Source organism: Podarcis vaucheri, assembly GCF_965113315.1.
Source record: "Podarcis vaucheri genome assembly, chromosome: 13".
In the NCBI taxonomy this organism is placed as follows: Eukaryota; Metazoa; Chordata; class Lepidosauria; order Squamata; family Lacertidae; genus Podarcis; species Podarcis vaucheri.
The window spans coordinates 29,599,806-29,617,006 of NC_138751.1; the positions used below are offsets into that span (position 1 = coordinate 29,599,806).

General features: G+C 44.6%; 1 protein-coding gene across 5 annotated transcripts in view; it reads right to left on the reverse strand.

Annotated features, from left to right (window-relative positions):
- The window catches only part of IKZF3 (IKAROS family zinc finger 3), a 68,168-nt gene that overhangs the window by 37,977 nt on the left and 12,990 nt on the right, over positions 1–17,201 (reverse strand). For 3 of the 5 annotated variants that reach the window (XM_082197302.1, XM_082197301.1, XM_082197300.1), the window contains 4 exons: positions 17,050–17,103; positions 16,049–16,162; positions 3,010–3,273; positions 812–979 (listed from right to left, as the gene is read on the reverse strand). In XM_082197302.1, the coding sequence (XP_082053428.1) occupies positions 812–979; positions 3,010–3,273; positions 16,049–16,162; positions 17,050–17,103 (600 nt within the window). Of the gene's footprint in view, positions 1–811; positions 980–2,087; positions 2,166–3,009; positions 3,274–16,048; positions 16,163–17,049; positions 17,104–17,201 lie in introns of those variants that run through there. The other 2 variants (XM_082197303.1, XM_082197304.1) reach the window with 2 other exon arrangements.

Consider the following 17,201-nt stretch of genomic DNA (forward strand, 5'->3'; position numbering starts at 1 on the left):
GATGTTATTCCCAGCCGGACTGACCTTCTCTCTTAAGACTAAAATGCTAATCGATGGCACTAAACGATTTGTGAACATTTTGTGACATCACAGCAGCTCTGCCAATCAGCATCCAGTGCTTCCACATGCATGATGCAAAGACTAGACATCAATTCTCTTTATAAAGTTGATTGCTTATAACACACACACACAAAAACGGTGTGACTTCATCACAGTTTCCTAGATAAGTGTGACACATCAGCATCAATGGCTTTGATCAATCTTGTGTGGTTAGTTGACTCTCACACACTATTTGGATGCAAAAGTAATTACTCATGGCAAAGCGGGTGGTAAAGAGTTTGAAAGACTGAAAGTGAAGAGGAAAAGGAACTGGAGCCGTTCAATGAGGGCAGGTGGGGGGAGGGGGCAAGAACTACCGTTTTTTACCGTATACGAGACGCCCCCATGTATAAGATGCCCCCTACTTTGGGGGGCCCAAAATTTAAAAAATGGGGAGAGATGGCCCAAAGTTATTGAACTTTTTTTCGGGAAGGATTGCCCAGATTTGTTGAGCTTCTTTTGGAGGGGAATGCCCCCAAAATCGCACACACAGTTGCCACATCAACAGCCAATCTTAAGCAGCCCTTGCAGCAGCAACCAATCACCCACCCAGTTGCCGCTGACAAGCTCCTGCTCGCAGCTGCAACAAATCGCCTGTCCTGCATATGCACTATCCATGTATAAGACGCCCCTGATTTTTAACCTTATTTTAGAGTAAAAAAAAACTTGTCTTCTACACGGAAAAGCACGGTATTTTTTTTAAGTCACTTACCAGAATGTGTCCTTAAGTGACCAGTGAGCGCATCTCTCCTTTGACAGGCATAGCTGCAAAGGTGGCATTTGAATGGCTTTTCCCCGGTGTGAAGTTTAACATGGCGGAGAAGGTTGCCCTTCTGAGTAAACGAGGCCCCGCACTGGTTACACTGGAAAGGGCGCTCACCTTAAAAACACCATGGAAGGAGGAGAAAAAGGTATCACTTAAGTGCTATCATGCAGGTGTATAGCCTCTATACTAAAAACACAAATTATACATAATTCTGCCTGAGGGCTGCCAGGCAGGGCTTCAGATGCCACACCACCCAGCGCTGGCCGAAAGAGGGAAAGCAAGGGCCACCCCACAGACCTAAATTGTGTGTGTGTGTGTTGGTGGTGGTGGTAAGGTAACAGCCAACTGAGAGTGGCAATACCCAATTTTTTTTGAAAGCCGCAGCACACTCCTTTCCTGAATTAAACTTAGTGGCATTCTTCACCAGGAATAGCAAGAGTCTTGTGGCAGCTTAAAGACTAGGTGTTGTGTGCAACATAATTCTTGCTTGAAGCAGATCCACTGAAATTGATGGACAGGACAACTAATTCAGAGGCATTCATTTCAGTGGGACCACTCTTTTTGTAATCACTATTTTTGGTTGGAAAACCACATTGCAAAATTCAGATTTACTTTGCAAAATTCAGATTTACTTTAGCCTGGAGAAGAGGAGGTTAAGGGGTGATATGATAGCCATGTTCAAATATATAAAAGGATGTCACATAGAGGAGGGAGAAAGGTTGTTTTCTGCTGCTCCAGAGAAGCGGACACGGAGCAATGGATCCAAACTACAAGAAAGAAGATTCCACCTAAACATTAGGAAGAAGTTCCTGACAGTAAGAGCTGTTCGACAGTGGAATTTGCTGCCAAGGAGTGTGGTGGAGTCTCCTTCTTTGGAGGTCTTTAAGCAGAGGCTTGACAACCATATGTCAGGAGTGCTCTGATGGTGTTTCCTGCTTGGCAGGGGGTTGGACTCGATGGCCCTTGTGGTCTCCTCCAACTCTATGATTCTATGATTCTATGAGATAAGTGCAAATTTTGAAGGATAGCTGTGTTTTGGTTCTCATGTGTTTTTTCAGGAAGTGGCAACGTGATAAATTTGGCTTTAAATGCAAACTGAATCAAATTTCTCCCCCCCACCTCTACTCCCCACTCAACTTAACACAGGGGTGATAAACTTAGTGGGCCCAGATCAAATGTATTTAACACCGGCCTTGCCTTAGAAAGGACTAAAAGTAATTACCAGTGTGGCTGCGCTTGTGAACCATCAAGACATTGAGGCTGACACAGCGCAACCCACAAATGTGGCAAATCAGCTTTCCACTAGTAGAAAGTAGAAACTGAAGGTACATTCTTTCACCTTTGGTGGACATGCCCAAAGATTAAGGCATTCTGGGAGATGATCTACTATGAAATGAAAAAGATATTTAAATATACCTTCTTGAAGAAACCAGAGGCATCTCTCCTGGGCATCGTCGGCCAATTGGTGCCAAAGAAGGATAGAACTTTCTTTATGTATGCTATAACAGCAGCAAGAATACTCATTGCAAAGTACTGGAAGACACAAGATCTACCCACCAGGGAAGAATGGCAGATGAAGCTGATGGACTATATGGAACCGGCGGAAATGACTGGCAGAATCCGAGACCAGGGAGAAGAGTTGGTGGAAGAAGATTGGAAAAAATTTAAAGTATATTTACAAAAACATTGTAAAATCAATGAATGTTAGAAGGATGTTGGAATGAAGTTATATGGTTTTAGCAGAAATGTCATAAAGAATTAAGTAAAAGCTGATTGATAGTGGGTCAAAATGAAAAAATTAAAGGTTAGACCGCTAAGATATATTACAGGAAAAAATTGAGAAAGATGGAAAGAATTTGCTGAGATAGTAAATTGAACTAGAATACAAAAAGGGAGGTGTGAGGAGGTCGATGAAACAAATAAATGAAAGGTAGTTATGAAACACTGGATGTGTTTTAATGTTGTTGTTTTTTTCTTTTCTGCTGCTTTGTTGTTTATGTTTTTTCTTTATTTTAGATGTATTGTAATGTATGTTTGTTAATTCTTTATTGTGTTTCCTTTTTATGTTCTTTTGCAATTTTTAAATTCTTAATAAATATTTTTTTAAAAAATAAAATAAAATAGAAAGGACTAAAAGTAATTACCAGTGTGGCTGCGCTTGTGAACCATCAAGACATTGAGGCTGACACAGCGCAACCCACAAATGTGGCAAATCAGCTTTCCACTAGATGGCCTGATGAGGTCGTACGGCCCAGAATGCCTCTCTAGCTCGATGCTCTCATAGTCTCCATACTCCTGCTGACAGTTATAAAGGCTCCCAGGCTCTCCTCGGTTTTCCATTGGTTCAGAATTCAAGACGCCATCTTCTTTTTCAGTGTATTCACCTTTGCCTTTAAGCAAGCCATCTTCTGGAGGGGTAGGTGCAGGGAAATGGAAGACAGGTCCCAAATGTGAGGAGATGGATAAAAATTGAGAATCCATAGAAAGAAGTTAGCCATGCTTTTTTTTTTCCATTACAGACAAAAATAATGCAAAATGGTTTTTCCCTTAGTTTTTTTGTTTGCCTTTTCCAGATCTTAAAACTTCTTTTGGGGGGCGGGGGGGGGCAGATTGAATTCAAACTATAATAGGTTATAAGCCATTTAGACCAGGGGTGGGAATTTTGTTGGCCTCCTGTTCTCATCAGCCCCAGGCAGCACATTCAACAGTCTGTGATGATGGGAACTGGAGTCTGATAATCTGGAAAAGCAGTTTTCCCATCCCTGATTTAGGCCAGCGAAAACCACTTTTTAATGCCCACCCTCTTTTAATTTCCCACTGCCCACCCCATTCACAACTGCTCACAGTATGAAGAAAATAGAGAAACCAGAAAAAGAGAAGGAAAAATAGGAGAGAAAGAGAGATGAAGGGAGGGCAGAGAAAAGAAACAACAACATGAAGACAAGATGGATCCATTCAAGATCCAGCAACTCAAGAAATGGCTCCCAGGTAAGATCAGAGGTGTCAGGAGTATTTCATTTTTAGCATCACTGTTTCCTTGACGCTTAATTCTAATATTTCTTCCACCCACTGAGCAATCCATATCTCTGTCTTATAAGCTGTCATTCTGGAGCTACTTCTGTGCTCATCTGAGGCCAGGAAGTGTTCTGGATTTCTGAGCAGCTGCAGGAGCAAGAAAACACTCAGCTCAATGAACTGCTAGAAACTCCAAAGACAGCTGCTTGTGGCATTAGAGTCACCTCTGATTGAAAGTCTTTAAGCAGCAACCCATTGTACACAACCTTGCAATTCCACCTGGGTCGAAGGGATGGAGGCAACTTCCGTGTGCTGGGTTTTCATCACATGGGGGAAGGCTCCATCGAGCACTTCAGAATTAGGCCTATTTGAGTCTTGTTTGTTTTAACTAGAGGACATCCAGAACCAAAATGATCCAGGCACCAGGAATGGAATTTGCTATTTATCACAGGGACGAGGGCCAGATTTAGGTTTGATGCTACTGAAGGTAATGGGGCCCTTTATATGTCCAGCTGTCCTTTGTCAACAACAAATTGCCACTGTTTTTTGTGTTGAATATATGCTATATGGTAATTTATGGACCTAATAGGAGCCTACACAAAACAAAACACTGGTGTAGGTTTTATTTTATTTGTTTTTTATCTTATATTTTGGAAATGTACATCCAGTTTTTTCCCTTTAATTTTTTGGGGGGAGAGTGAGGCCCTAAGATATAGCCTGTTTAGCTTATACATAAATCCAGCACTGACAGGCATAGACCAATAGGAGTGTTGGTGGGAGTATGTGTATGGTGCTTAACTCTTCCTCTGCCAGCTATTGTTCTGCTCCCAAATCACCTCAAGGTGCCTGCTTCCCCTCTCAGGGCTGATGCATGTGAACCCTGAAGAAGGAAAATCAACTTGTGGGCAGGATCTAAACCAGAAAATTGTCAACAGGGAAAGCCCACCCTCCCACCTTCTCCTGAGACTGCTTGTCGTTTTTTCTTTTTTTAAAGCCTCAACATCAAGACTTCATTAAACACATTTGTTTATAATGGATGAGTTGCCCTGAAACGCCTCACGCTTCATTTAAAAATAGCATCATGCTGTAGCTGTAAAGGTAATATTTCTGTAGGTAGGGGAAAGCCCATTTCTCGCTCTATGGCCAGCAGAATGAATTAAGCAAAAAATTGTAAACGATGCAGAATTACACGAAATAAGTCGTGCAAATTCAATTTACATAATATATACATGAGCACAGTTCAACTTCTCTATGAAATGAAATTTATTCCCCCCCCTAGCGAAGAGTTACACGTAGCCCTTCCCATTGCATGCAAGTCTTTGAAAAGCTATGGGGAGTCTATGCAACTGGAACCTGGAAAAAATAAAAATAAATAAAAAATGCTGCAGTGTAAAGTCTGTCTCTTCGGGTTCCCAATCATTGCATTTCTTTCCCTCCCAGTTTTCCATTCCCCTCCCTCTCGTTCTGTGACCACTGAACACGTTCGGTCCTCATTGGACTGCTTTGGATTTTTGAGAACCCTGCCTAGAACACAAATCATGGTGAAAGCTCCATAAATATGTCGTCTGGAGAAGCCCGTAGAATCTATTGGCTCATAGGATCATTTCCACATAAGGCAGGTATGGAGAAGCAGTGGACCTCTAGATGTTGCTGAACCATAGTTCCTATCAGGCCCACCAAGGCTTACCAATGGCCAGGGATGATGGGAATTGTAGTTCAGTGGCATCTGGAGGGCCAAAGAATCCCTGCTTAAGAGTTGACCATGGCCACTACCAGAGAACTGACTACTTTGGAAGCAGCTGGGAATATGACGCAGTGTATCCATCACCACAACTGCCTTGAAACAAACAAACATGCAAAATCCTATGCATGTTTACTTGCTGGTAAGTTCCACTGTGTTCATTCAATAGGGCACACTCCCATGTAAGTGGAAATAGGATCACAGTCTTAGTAACAATTGTGGAGTTTACCATTCATTGCCTTTCTGTAGCAAATGAAATTTGAGGGACTCCATAATAAATGCACATGCAGGACAGCTGGTATGTTGAGCTTGTTGAACGAATCTTTGGTGGCCAGGAGTGGACTTTTGCATTAAATGATCGTTTAATGCAAAGGCCCAGTCCTGGCCACCCAAGCTTTCTTCATGTCAGCAGCCCAGTTTAGATGGAAACGTTTTCTTCTTCTTATCGTTGAGCAACTAGGAGTCAGAACAGGGGGCGGCAACCTAAGGCCGTTTAACCGGCCGATGGACCCCCAGCGCGGAGCAGAGCGGGGACCGCCTTCCGCGATGCTGGCTGGCTTCCCATTGGCTGCAGGAAGCTCCTGCAGCCAATGGGAAGCTGCGCACGCCTCCTCCACACCAGAAGGAGCACCGGAAATAGTGTTTGTGTGTGAATGCGCCTACTCCAGCCCACCAGTCTGCAGGACTGTGAACTGGCCCAAGCCACAAAAACTTTGCCGACCCCTGAGTCAGAAAGTCTTTGCCAGTGTACTGCAAACCACACAGAGATCTACCAATATATCACAAACTATCTTCTGTCTGCCCCCAGCTCTATGGTTTGAGAAAAGTAGTGTGGGGAGTGAATGTATCAACTTCTGAAGATATGCTTTGATTGCAGAATATGGTTTCAGACATCCTCACTGGATATGCACAGTGACTACCTCTTGAGCTTTTTGTATGGGTAGAGTTTACTAATCGTATGTGTTTGCTTGAGGAGCATCTGCATGTGTGGGGCCGAAGGAAAAGGATATTGGCAGTTGGACGTAACCAGTGAAGGAGAAACAAGTTTTTGCAGCTGGCTGATAAGAAGGAGCCTTGGGGAGAAAAGGGCTAAGCTGTTGGTTTTTGGAAACCATACAGACCAGCACTGGGCACCTGGGTGCTTGCCTTCCTCCCAGTTTGTACAATGCAAATAATTAGATGTCTTAAATAAGGGTGGGGAAATCTGCCAGTTTCTGTTTCTCTGGTTTCTGGTTTCTCCAATGTTAAGTTCCATTCTCCACATTTCCACATCAGTCCTCAGGAAAAGTCATCGGCATTTTGCTGTGAATTTATCCCAGCGCACACACATTTGTATACATATTTTTGCAAAGCAATTTTCCCAAAAGTAACACATTTCTGTATGTTATTTTCACTAACATATACGTTTTAATGATGCTTTATCCTCAGCATATGCATTTTTGCACACATTTCTTGGCTGAAGAACTTCATATGCAAAAACATCAGAGAAGTGCAAATTTCAAAGAGTGGCTCTGTTTGGATTGTACTGTTTTGGAAACGGCAAATTTCCATATTTTTTGCTGTATAAGATTCACTTTTTCCCTCCTACAAAGTAAGGGGAAATGTGTGTGCATCCTATGGAGTGAATGCAGGCTGCGCAGCTATCCCAGAAGCCAGAATAGCAAGAGGGATTGTTGCTTTCACTGCGCAGAGATCCCTCTTGCTGTTCTGGCTTCTGAGATTCAGAATTTTTTTTTTCTTGTTTTCCTCCTCCAAAAACAATGTGCGTCTTGTGGTCTGGTGCGTCTTATAGAGTGAAAAATACGGCAGGTAGGTTTGCCTTTAAATGCAAACTGAATTCTCTGGCATCCCTAGTTACAAAATCACACTACACAAGTCCACAGGACTCTCCACTCCCAAGGAAACTGACTGTGCGAAAGGCTGGCCCTGTTTGGGGAAGTGGAGACATGAAGAAGACAGCTCACCTACTTTGGGATTCTGCCTGTGGGAACCTCTTTGCAAGATTCTTACTGAAACTCCTCCTAAGGAAAAATACCCGCCTTTTGCCATCTGCCTCCGCCTAGTGCATCTCTCTGCCCCTGATTCACTTTTGATAAGGAACTGAAAGGATGCACCTGAGGCCTCCTGACTGAAGCCCCCGCCATGCTCTAGTGCTCGAAGGTTCCCCAAAGCAAAGGCTTGAGCAATTTTTCAGTTTGCATGTAGGTGCTTTCTAAAAAAGCACAACGGGAAACATGCGGACCGATATGCAGAAGGGGCAGAAAGCAGAAGCTGTGAGAAAAGAGCAGTTCGGTGACAAACCCTGTCTTCACTGGCAGGAGGTAAAGGGAAGAGAGAATAGCCCAGCCTTGCTCAGGGAGGCTTATATTTGTCTTGAAAAAGCAATACTTGATTTGAAAGCCTTTCACTTATGCCTGGCTATGGGTTAAGGCTGGCACGTCCAAAGTCCATTTCAGGGGCCTAATCTGCCAGTTGGTTTAATCTGGCCCCTGTGGCAGTTTATTACCTGGGCGTAAAATCCCTGAAAAAAAGCTCAACAACTTCAGCCCTAAGAAAAGGCATGTTCACTTCATCAAATCTAACCCTCTTTGAAAAAAGTTTGGGCACCCCTGTTAAACTCACCAGGAGAGCTCTGCCTATTGAGAATTCCAAATATTCCCTCCCCAACAGGCCAACGAAGCTGGAGGGGACAGAAACCACACCCTTACCTATATATTAATTTACTCGGTAAGAAGTGTCGCACAATTCAAGAGGATTTACTTCTGTGTAGACAAAGGGACACTGGAAGCTGCTTTATTCTACGTCAAACAACTGGTCCTTCTAGCTCAGTACTGTCTAAACCAGGGGTAGCAAAGCGGTGCCCTCCAGGCATTACTGGACTCTGCATCCCATCATTCTCAGCAAACACAGCCAGAGATTATAGGAGTTGAACAACATCTTCAATGCACCATGTTAGCTACTCCAGTCTACACTGACTGGCAGCAGGCAAGGGATTCTCCCGACTCTACCTGCAGATGCTGGGGACTGAAGCTGGGATATTCTGGATGCAAACCAGATACTTTACTGCTGAGCTACAGCCCTTCCTAGTGCAGAGGTTTGCATTGTGAGGCTGCAATTCTGAGCACACTTAAATGGTGGTGAGTCCTATTGGAATCAGAGAGCCTTGCTGCCAAATAGATGTGTTTAAAATTGCACCGACAAAGACAGAGGAGCTGCTGCCTGCCTTTCTCTTTCTCTCACCATCTCTCTTCTTAACAGCTACTTGCATCTGCTCCTCATCTTTCCAACTTCCATTTTTTAACAAAAGTCACTACGATGGTTCTGTCTCATTCCGGTTATATCTCGACAACACATCCATCATTCCTAACCAGCATGGCCAGGGATGATGGGAGTCAGTGCCGTAGCTACTGGGGGGGAGGGCTATCCAATATTTCGCCTCAGGTGAAACCTCCAGAGGGGCGCCCTTGAGGCTCCCAGCCTGTGTACAAAAATTGACCCGGGTGAAATAAAGCCTTGTTTTACCCCTGCTGGGAACTGTGATTCAGCATCAGCTAGGCATTCGTGGTTGGTCGAAGGCTTCAAAGGCATCACAGCATTTACACACTGAGACCACAATCTAGAAAACTGAATTTCCTTCCTCAGCCCACTCCATCCACAGGAGACAGGCTGAGAAAACTGGAGGGGAATGTGGCACCACTGGCCACCTTTCTACAGCTGGTTAAGAATCTCTGTTTGACTCATCACTCCTTAGCATGAATCGTTCAAGCTGTTCCCATTCCCACCTCCTGGGTAAAACCAGTCACTGAAAAGGAGGGAAGATGAACAATGGAGGAAGGCCGCCAATGGTTCTGTGACCCCATCCAACCGCCCCTGCCTGCTTGTGTGTACATGTGGCTGTGGTAAGGTAAAGGTAAAGGTACCCCTGCCCGAACGGGCCAGTCTTGACAGACTCTGGGGTTTGTGCGCCCATCTCACATCTATAGGCCGGGGGCCAGCGCTGTCCGGAGACACTTCCGGGTCACGTGGCCAGCGTGACAAAGCTGCATCTGGCGAGCCAGCGCAGCACACGGAACGCCGTTTACCTTCCCGCTGGTAAGCGGTACCTATTTATCTACTTGCACCCGGGGGTGCTTTCGAACTGCTAGGTTGGCAGGCGCTGGGACTGAGCAGCGGGAGCGCACCCCGCCGCGGGGATTCGAACCGCCGACCTTTCGATCGGCAAGCCCTAGGCGCTGAGGCTTTTACCCACAGCGCCACCTGCGTCCCCAGTGTGGCTGTGGAGGGGAGGCTTAAAGTTAGGATTTGCAACCATTAGAGCCTTTCACACGAGGAAGGCAACGCACTGCCACATGCTCAGGGCTGACTCATACATTGGTAGAGCAAGGCAGAAGCCGCTTCTCCGGGGTCCCTTCCCACTCCACTCCACACTAATGTCTGCGTTTGAAAAACCGTGTCATTCCTTCCACTCATGGAGTTCTGACACATAACTGTTACGGGTGGAGCAGTGTAGGAAGAAAAAAACCAGGGGAAAACGTTACCTATGCTGTTGTGACAAGAGTGTGACTCAGTCTTGTTCATGCCTCCTCAAGCTTTCCCCAAGGCAAAGGGTACATCCACACTAGGTGTGGGTGGTTGATGTGTAATTCCCACTCTTCGTCCCATGAGGGGAAATTGACATGATGGAAGATGAGGCACATGTTGAAGGGTGGGAAGTTATAAGGCTTACGGTGAGAGAGAACAATGAGTGGGCAGTACTAACAGTGAGTGGGCAATTGCCAATTCATTTCCGAGCACAATTCAAGGTATTTAAAACCCTAAACGGCGTAAGACCCAAATACCTGAAAGATCGCTTCCTTCCCTACAGACTTTCTTGGGTGTTAAGATCAGCAGATTAGTCATTCTGTCACCCTCAGAAATTTAGCCAGGGTAGTCTGGGAGAGGGAATCCTTTATGTCAGCTCCTAGGTCAGAGTTTTGGATTTGGATTTGATATCCTGCTTTATCACTACCCTAAGGAGTCTCAAAGCGGCTAACATTCTCCTTTCCCTTCCTCCCCCACAACAAACACTCTGTGGGGTGAGTGGGGCTGAGAGACTTCAGAGAAGTGTGACTGGCCCAAGGTCACCCAGCAGCTGCATATGGAGAAGCGGAGACGCGAACCCAGTTCACCAGATTACGAGTCTACCACTCTTAACCACTACACCACACTAGCTCTTTTCCATGTTGGCGACACACTTTTTAGACATGCAACATTTAACGACACGGTAATTCAGTTTTACTAGCAGACCAGAGGTTAAATGAACCTATTTCCAGCCCCGAGAGGAACACAACACACCTAAACACTGCAGCTGACACACTAATGTGTCGCAACACACAGTTTGGAAAGCTCTGTCCTAGGTTGCAGAATTCCCTCTGTATTATGCAGTTTCCATCATATGCTGAAGACAGACCTCTTTACCCTGGCTTTTGACACCTGATATATGTATTTTCAGAACTTACCTGATTCCTGTAATATAATTTGTTTTGACTGTTTTTAATTCTGTTGTAACCTACCCTTGGACCTCCTGGTAAAGTGTGGGTGATAAATTGATTAATAACAACAACAAAAACTGAAACATGGGTGCAGAGGGGGATGACTTTGGATCTTGTCTTGTTTTTCATCTAATTTCTAGGGTGATGCCTCAATGAACCCAGACAGACGGTGAACACCTGGTGGAAATTTCACTTACTAAAAATACCAACCAAACTTTCTGAATTCCTTGGCAAGGACGAAGGCTTATTGCCAAAAAGCTGGCCTCTCTTAAAAGAAAATAAAAAACAGGGGAGGGACAAAATAAAAAATTAGCAAACCAGATTGGGGGGGGGTAAAGAAAACCTATTCAAATATCGAGAACTCATGCTTCCATTGTGGAAGGTCTGAAGTAGGGATGGGGAAGAAACCCAGTTCAGTTCGCTTTGAAAAGGCAAATCTACCCAATTCGCACTTCCTGAAGCAATACGTGAATTGAAACAAAGTCATTCTTCGAAATGGGCACTTTTACAGTGTGCACAGAATGCATATATAACATTTAAAGAACATTAAAAATTGCACTGTATTAGGCAAAGCTTCATACATCAATGTGTGTATGAGCAGAATCCCACACTAAAATGCTGATAAATCTTCACGAGAATCGTTTTTTTTATAAAAAAAATCAACTTGCAAGTGATGGGGGAACGTGGAGAACTCAGCTTAATGTTTGAAAAATGAAAAACTGAGAAGAACAGCCTTGTTTGAAGGCGCCGGAAGTGATTTTGTCTCAGAAAATGTGACCTATACTAGCAATGGTTTTCAAATTCTGCACCTTCAGAGAATCCATTCCAGATGAAGTTGTCTGCTAACGAATCCTTGAACGCTGTGGAGGGTTCTGGGTCACGTTCTCAGTACAGGTGGGGTTCAGGCATCCCAGGCCCACTGGGACTAATTGCTGCCGCACGAGAAACCCAAATGTACTCCAGAATATCCCCAGATACTTTGAAATATAAATGGTGCTGATAGTGGCAGCAGCAGCAGCAACAGGAGCTGGTAAGCTACCTTCCATAGAAATTTGTCTCCCATTACTAGATCTCTTGGTGAGGTTATATAATAATAATAATAATAATAATTATTATTATTATTAATACCCCGCCCATCTGGCTGGGCCTCCCCAGCCACTCTGGGCGGCTTCCAAAAGAATATTAAAATACTATAATACATCAAACATTAAAACATCAGGTTCTCTGATAAGCCTATGAGGAATCCTAGGAGTATCAGAAATGTAGCTTGAAAAACACAGCACAAGCCTATTAAGACCATCAGCACTTCCATCCAAAGAACCCTGGGAATTATTCTAGGTGGAAAGGTTAGGGAACTCTAATAAAGAGTGCATGGAGAGCGCCTGGAGCTCTGTATCTACCTTGTTCCATCTCCAGCTTCTCTTTATATAATACATTAATCCCAGGTAACAGAGCTGGGAAGGACTTCTGCATGAGACTTTGGAAAGCTGCTGCTCATCGTAATAGACAATATGGGCTGGACTGGGCTAGCATAATGCAGTTTCCCAAATTCTGATGTCTTGCCTTCTTTAACGGCCACGCTTCAGCGTTCACAAAGCAACAAAAATTGGGCAAAATTCATTCAACAAATCTCTCGCTCCCGCCCCAATACCCCACTGTAAAAGGAGGGACTTTAAAGTGCTTGGAGACAGGTAGTTGCCTTTTTGGGGAGCTCATATTATTCCATAAACAGCCCATATACATGGGCAAAGAGTTAATGCGCTGCATATTTCACCCATGTCATAACAACTCCTAGGCACGTTAGTTAATAAAACAAAGGAAGAAAACACAGAGAATTCACAGAGCCCTGCCTGACTTGTGAGTTTCAAATCAGAAACCACAATCAAAGGAAGACGGTGCCAATACAGTAAGTTTCAAGTTCCACAGCCGTGTGTGTTTTTGAAATCCTTTATGAAATCCCCTGTTAAATGAGCCTCTGCAGAAAAGGACTTGCTGAAGTTGCTAGATACGCTTCTCCCCCTCCCAATTTTGTCCCACTAGCAGGACGAGGCAAGAGATGCGATATTCTGATAATAATAAAAAACACAGCACTTCCTTTTCTAGCACAGCCACACACCTGGAACCTCAACCAAGAGAACTTTGGGCAGATGCTCCCATTTTGCTCCTGTCTTTTCTCTTGCTCTTTTCACAGACACCCATAAAACAAAACCGCAGCACGCCTACCGGCTTAAAGGTCCAAGGTATCTTGCCCACGGACCTTTCCCTATTTTGTACAAACATGAACAAACTAACTTACAGCACTGACAAACCTCTAATTCAGGAGTTCATAACTTCACTAGCTGGGAATCCAAATTTGAAAATGGGACATACCTATACCTGCAAATATATATAGGAGGTAAGGAGTTCCTGAACCCTGAGACTTAAAAGCTCTCAGAGAGTAAAATTTCCAGTGGCAGCTTTGATGGAAAAGAGGACAAGGACTCCTGTACCTTTAATAGTTGTACAGAAGAGCGGATTTTAGCTGGTATAGATAAACTTGTCCTTGCTGGCACAAGGAAAGCACAAGACCAGTAACTATCCTGTGATAAAATTTCATAAGTGTCCAGAAGATCAGGGGTCATCCCATGACAGAGTTGAGAAGCGGCAGGTCTTTTTCAGAGAAGGACCATTTGGGCCCTTGTGAAAGTACCCGCCTAATGTTTGCACGGCTCCTGTGAGCAGGCCATGGACGCAGCAGTTGATTGTAGACTCTGTGCTGCTCCTGTGGCACCCACACAACATTGCCCTTGTCAAAATGCCTTCACGTATTTCCCTCCCCCCATTTAATCCAGAATCGCTGTTCCTGAATGTGTGAACATCACTGGGCATGGTTAAATGTCGTGGGAATGCACTCCCAATTCTGTGCACTGCTAAATGCCCAAGAGCACATTTATATAAAATATGAATTGGCCTTTTGTTCCTGATAGTATATTCTATTAAACAAAACAGAACTTTTATTCCCTTTTTAGCTCAAACCCTATTTCTGGTAAGGCAGGTGATGTCACTCAGAGCCACTGCCATGGAGGGACTTAAAGGGGAAGTTCACGATCTTCCTGATTATCTCCTTAGCCGCTTATCTCTGCACTTGGTGCAGACAGTTGCAGTCCTGCTAACTCCACAGATACAAGAGAGATAAAGGCAACATTTCCGGACTAACTTCTGTTAGTGCAAAAGAAAAATAAAGGTTTGTCTGGTATTGGGGATTGCTAATAGGCTGCACTGAGAAGGTGGGGGACAATGGCAGGTCATATATGTCCTCCGCCCCCCGTCAAGTTAAGATAAAGGTAAAGGACCCCTAGATGGTTAAGTCCAGCCAAAGATGACTATGGGGTTGCGGTGCTCATCTCGCTTTCAGGCCAAGTGAGCCAGCGTTTGTCCACAGACAGCTTTCTGGGTCGTGTGGCCAGCATGACTAAACTGCTTCTGGCACAACAGAACACCGTGACGGAAACCAGCGCCGTTTACCTTCCAGCCATAGCGGTACCTATTTATCTACTTGCACTGGCGTGCTTTCAAACTGCTAGGTTGTCTGTCAAGACAGAAAGAAGGACAGACCTCCTGCAGTCCATGTGGCTGTAAGAGGCATGCAGAAGCAGGATTTCAGCAGCTGCAGCTTACTATATGCAATAGTGAGAAAAGCAACATTTGTTGAAATCCCTTTTTTATATAGAGCTACAGAAACCCTGGGCTAGTTTTCACTCAACTGGTGCCTAGGATGTAACACTTCCACGGGGAAAAGGCTAGGCTAGAATTCTGCTCCTCAAAGGGCAACTTTTCTGTCATGTTAGCGCTCTGTTACCACTCACAGCCAAAAGTGGTACAGTCCAGGCAGACAGAATTAGGCTTATGTCTTAGAGGCGGCCCAATACATTTTGGTGCACCCCCTCCCACTTGGTTAGTAGCTCAATGGCAGAGTTTCCACTTTGCACACAGAAAGTCCCAGGTTCAGTCCTCAGCGTCTTTAGGTCAGGATGGGAAATGCTCCTGTCTGAAAGACTGAGGGCCACTGCTAGTCAGACAATACCAAGTAGGCAATATCAAGCGAGATGAACCAATGGTCCAACTTAGTACACAGCCATTTCCTGTGATGTTCTCTTCCTCTGAAGCCATACTGAAGTTAATGGGAACTCTGCAAGGACACACTGGATTGACTGCCATGAATCCGAATTCTGTCTCATTTTGCCACCCCGTTTCTTCATCTTATCTGGTGACAAAGCTCCCTCTCCCTTGTTTTCCTGTCTCTGTGTTGTTGTCCCCATAATGCCTTCTTGATTCTCCCCACTTGCTCCTTCCCCCACTTTTTTTTTTGCTGTGGGGGAGAAATCTGATTAGGAACTTAACCCACCACCCAAACCCTAGAATGAAACTTTTTCTAGAATGCCTTTGTGTGTGGAAGACTCAGCAATACATATCCCATAAACTTCAGCGCCAGGGTGGGGCTCTTGGTTCTGAAGTCTGATCTAGATGTAAGAGAATTCTGAGCCTGTGCCTGTGCCCACCTCCTTCTCTCTCCCCCCCCCCCACCATCACCCTAGTGGCAGAGAGGAGAGAGACAGCAGATCCCAGCAGATACAGAAGAGAAAGAGAAAGGAGCTGCCACTTTCAAAATGGTTCCCAATTATGTTAGGGAATTTTGAAGGTTAGTTGGTTCCATTTTTTTAGTTGGCTCAATAAACTCAGGGATAGATGTTCGGCTACCATTCCCATCATCTGTGAACCAATGGCCATGCCTGACAGGGCTGGTGGGAGTTGGAGTCTAAGAAAACATCTGCTTCTTCCTGAATTACCTATATTAATAGTGGCAATTCTAGGTGGCACATGTTGTTTTAGTAGCTTTAATTCCAGTTTCCACTTTACCTTCTCTCCCTTCTCCATTAGTCAACTGATATTCCTTTGAGTCTTCACTGTTGTCCATGTTTTCAATTTCATGGGATGTGTTAGAATTGCCATCAGTCAAAACATCTGGAACATCTAGAAGGGGTTTTTAAAATATATTTATATATACGTGACTGAATTATAATGATGGTGAATTATTTAGACAGCAATTCAAATGTGCTTTAATACATTTTAGCTCACTGCGTAACAATGAAAGTTGCTCTCAATGCTTGCATTTTACAAATTAGGGAAACTGAGACTGAGCAAGAAGAAGGCCACCCTCTTGTAAAGATGAGTTGAAATTTGAACTCTGGTTACAAACCCAACATGCAAGCGTTAGTAATATAGTTCAAATGCACTAGCATCAAATCATTAAAAACCTTCAAATTTTCAGGCATCAGTCTTGTGGGCTAAGGCCACATTGCAGACACGTAAGTATCCAACTTAATGTTAGACATCCTGGATAAAATCTCTCGTTACATACCGTATTGGCCTGAATATAAGCCTCACTTTCCCCCCAAATTCTGATCATGAAAAGTTAAAGTGCAGCTTATATTCGCGACCTTACGGTATGCAGCCAGGGGCGGGAGGCAAACAACGCCAGGAGAGCAGCAAAGCAGCGCCCATCCCGTGTGTAGTCCCCCATCCTCTCCCCCAAGGCCGGGGAGAGAGCGAGGAAGGGGAAAGGCCGCCGGCAACACAGCACAGCTCCCCCCCCCCCCCCCCGCTGCCCAGTATGCTGCCAGGAGCAGCAAGAAATAGAGCGGCTTATATTCAGGTATTTTTTCTTTCTCCCCCCCCCCTCCAATTTTAAAGGTGAGGCTTATATTTGGGTTTGGCTTATATTTGGGTGAGGCTTATATTCAGGACAATACGGTACTTATATGGTCATATGTGGGAAGTAAGAATCATCTTCAGTTTCCCAGGCTGGGAACTCTTTTAAGGATGGAGGAATTGGGGGGGGGGGCATCACAGCACAGTACCTGTTGGCTCTGTTTGCTCCCGAGAGTGGCTGAGGTCCATGCCAGCTGGTGAATCTGAAAAGAGGCCAAGAAAGAATTTAAATCTCTAAAGATTGTATAACGCTAAGTGACAATTCTGCAATGAGACTGGAAGGGCTGATCCTGGTCCAAAA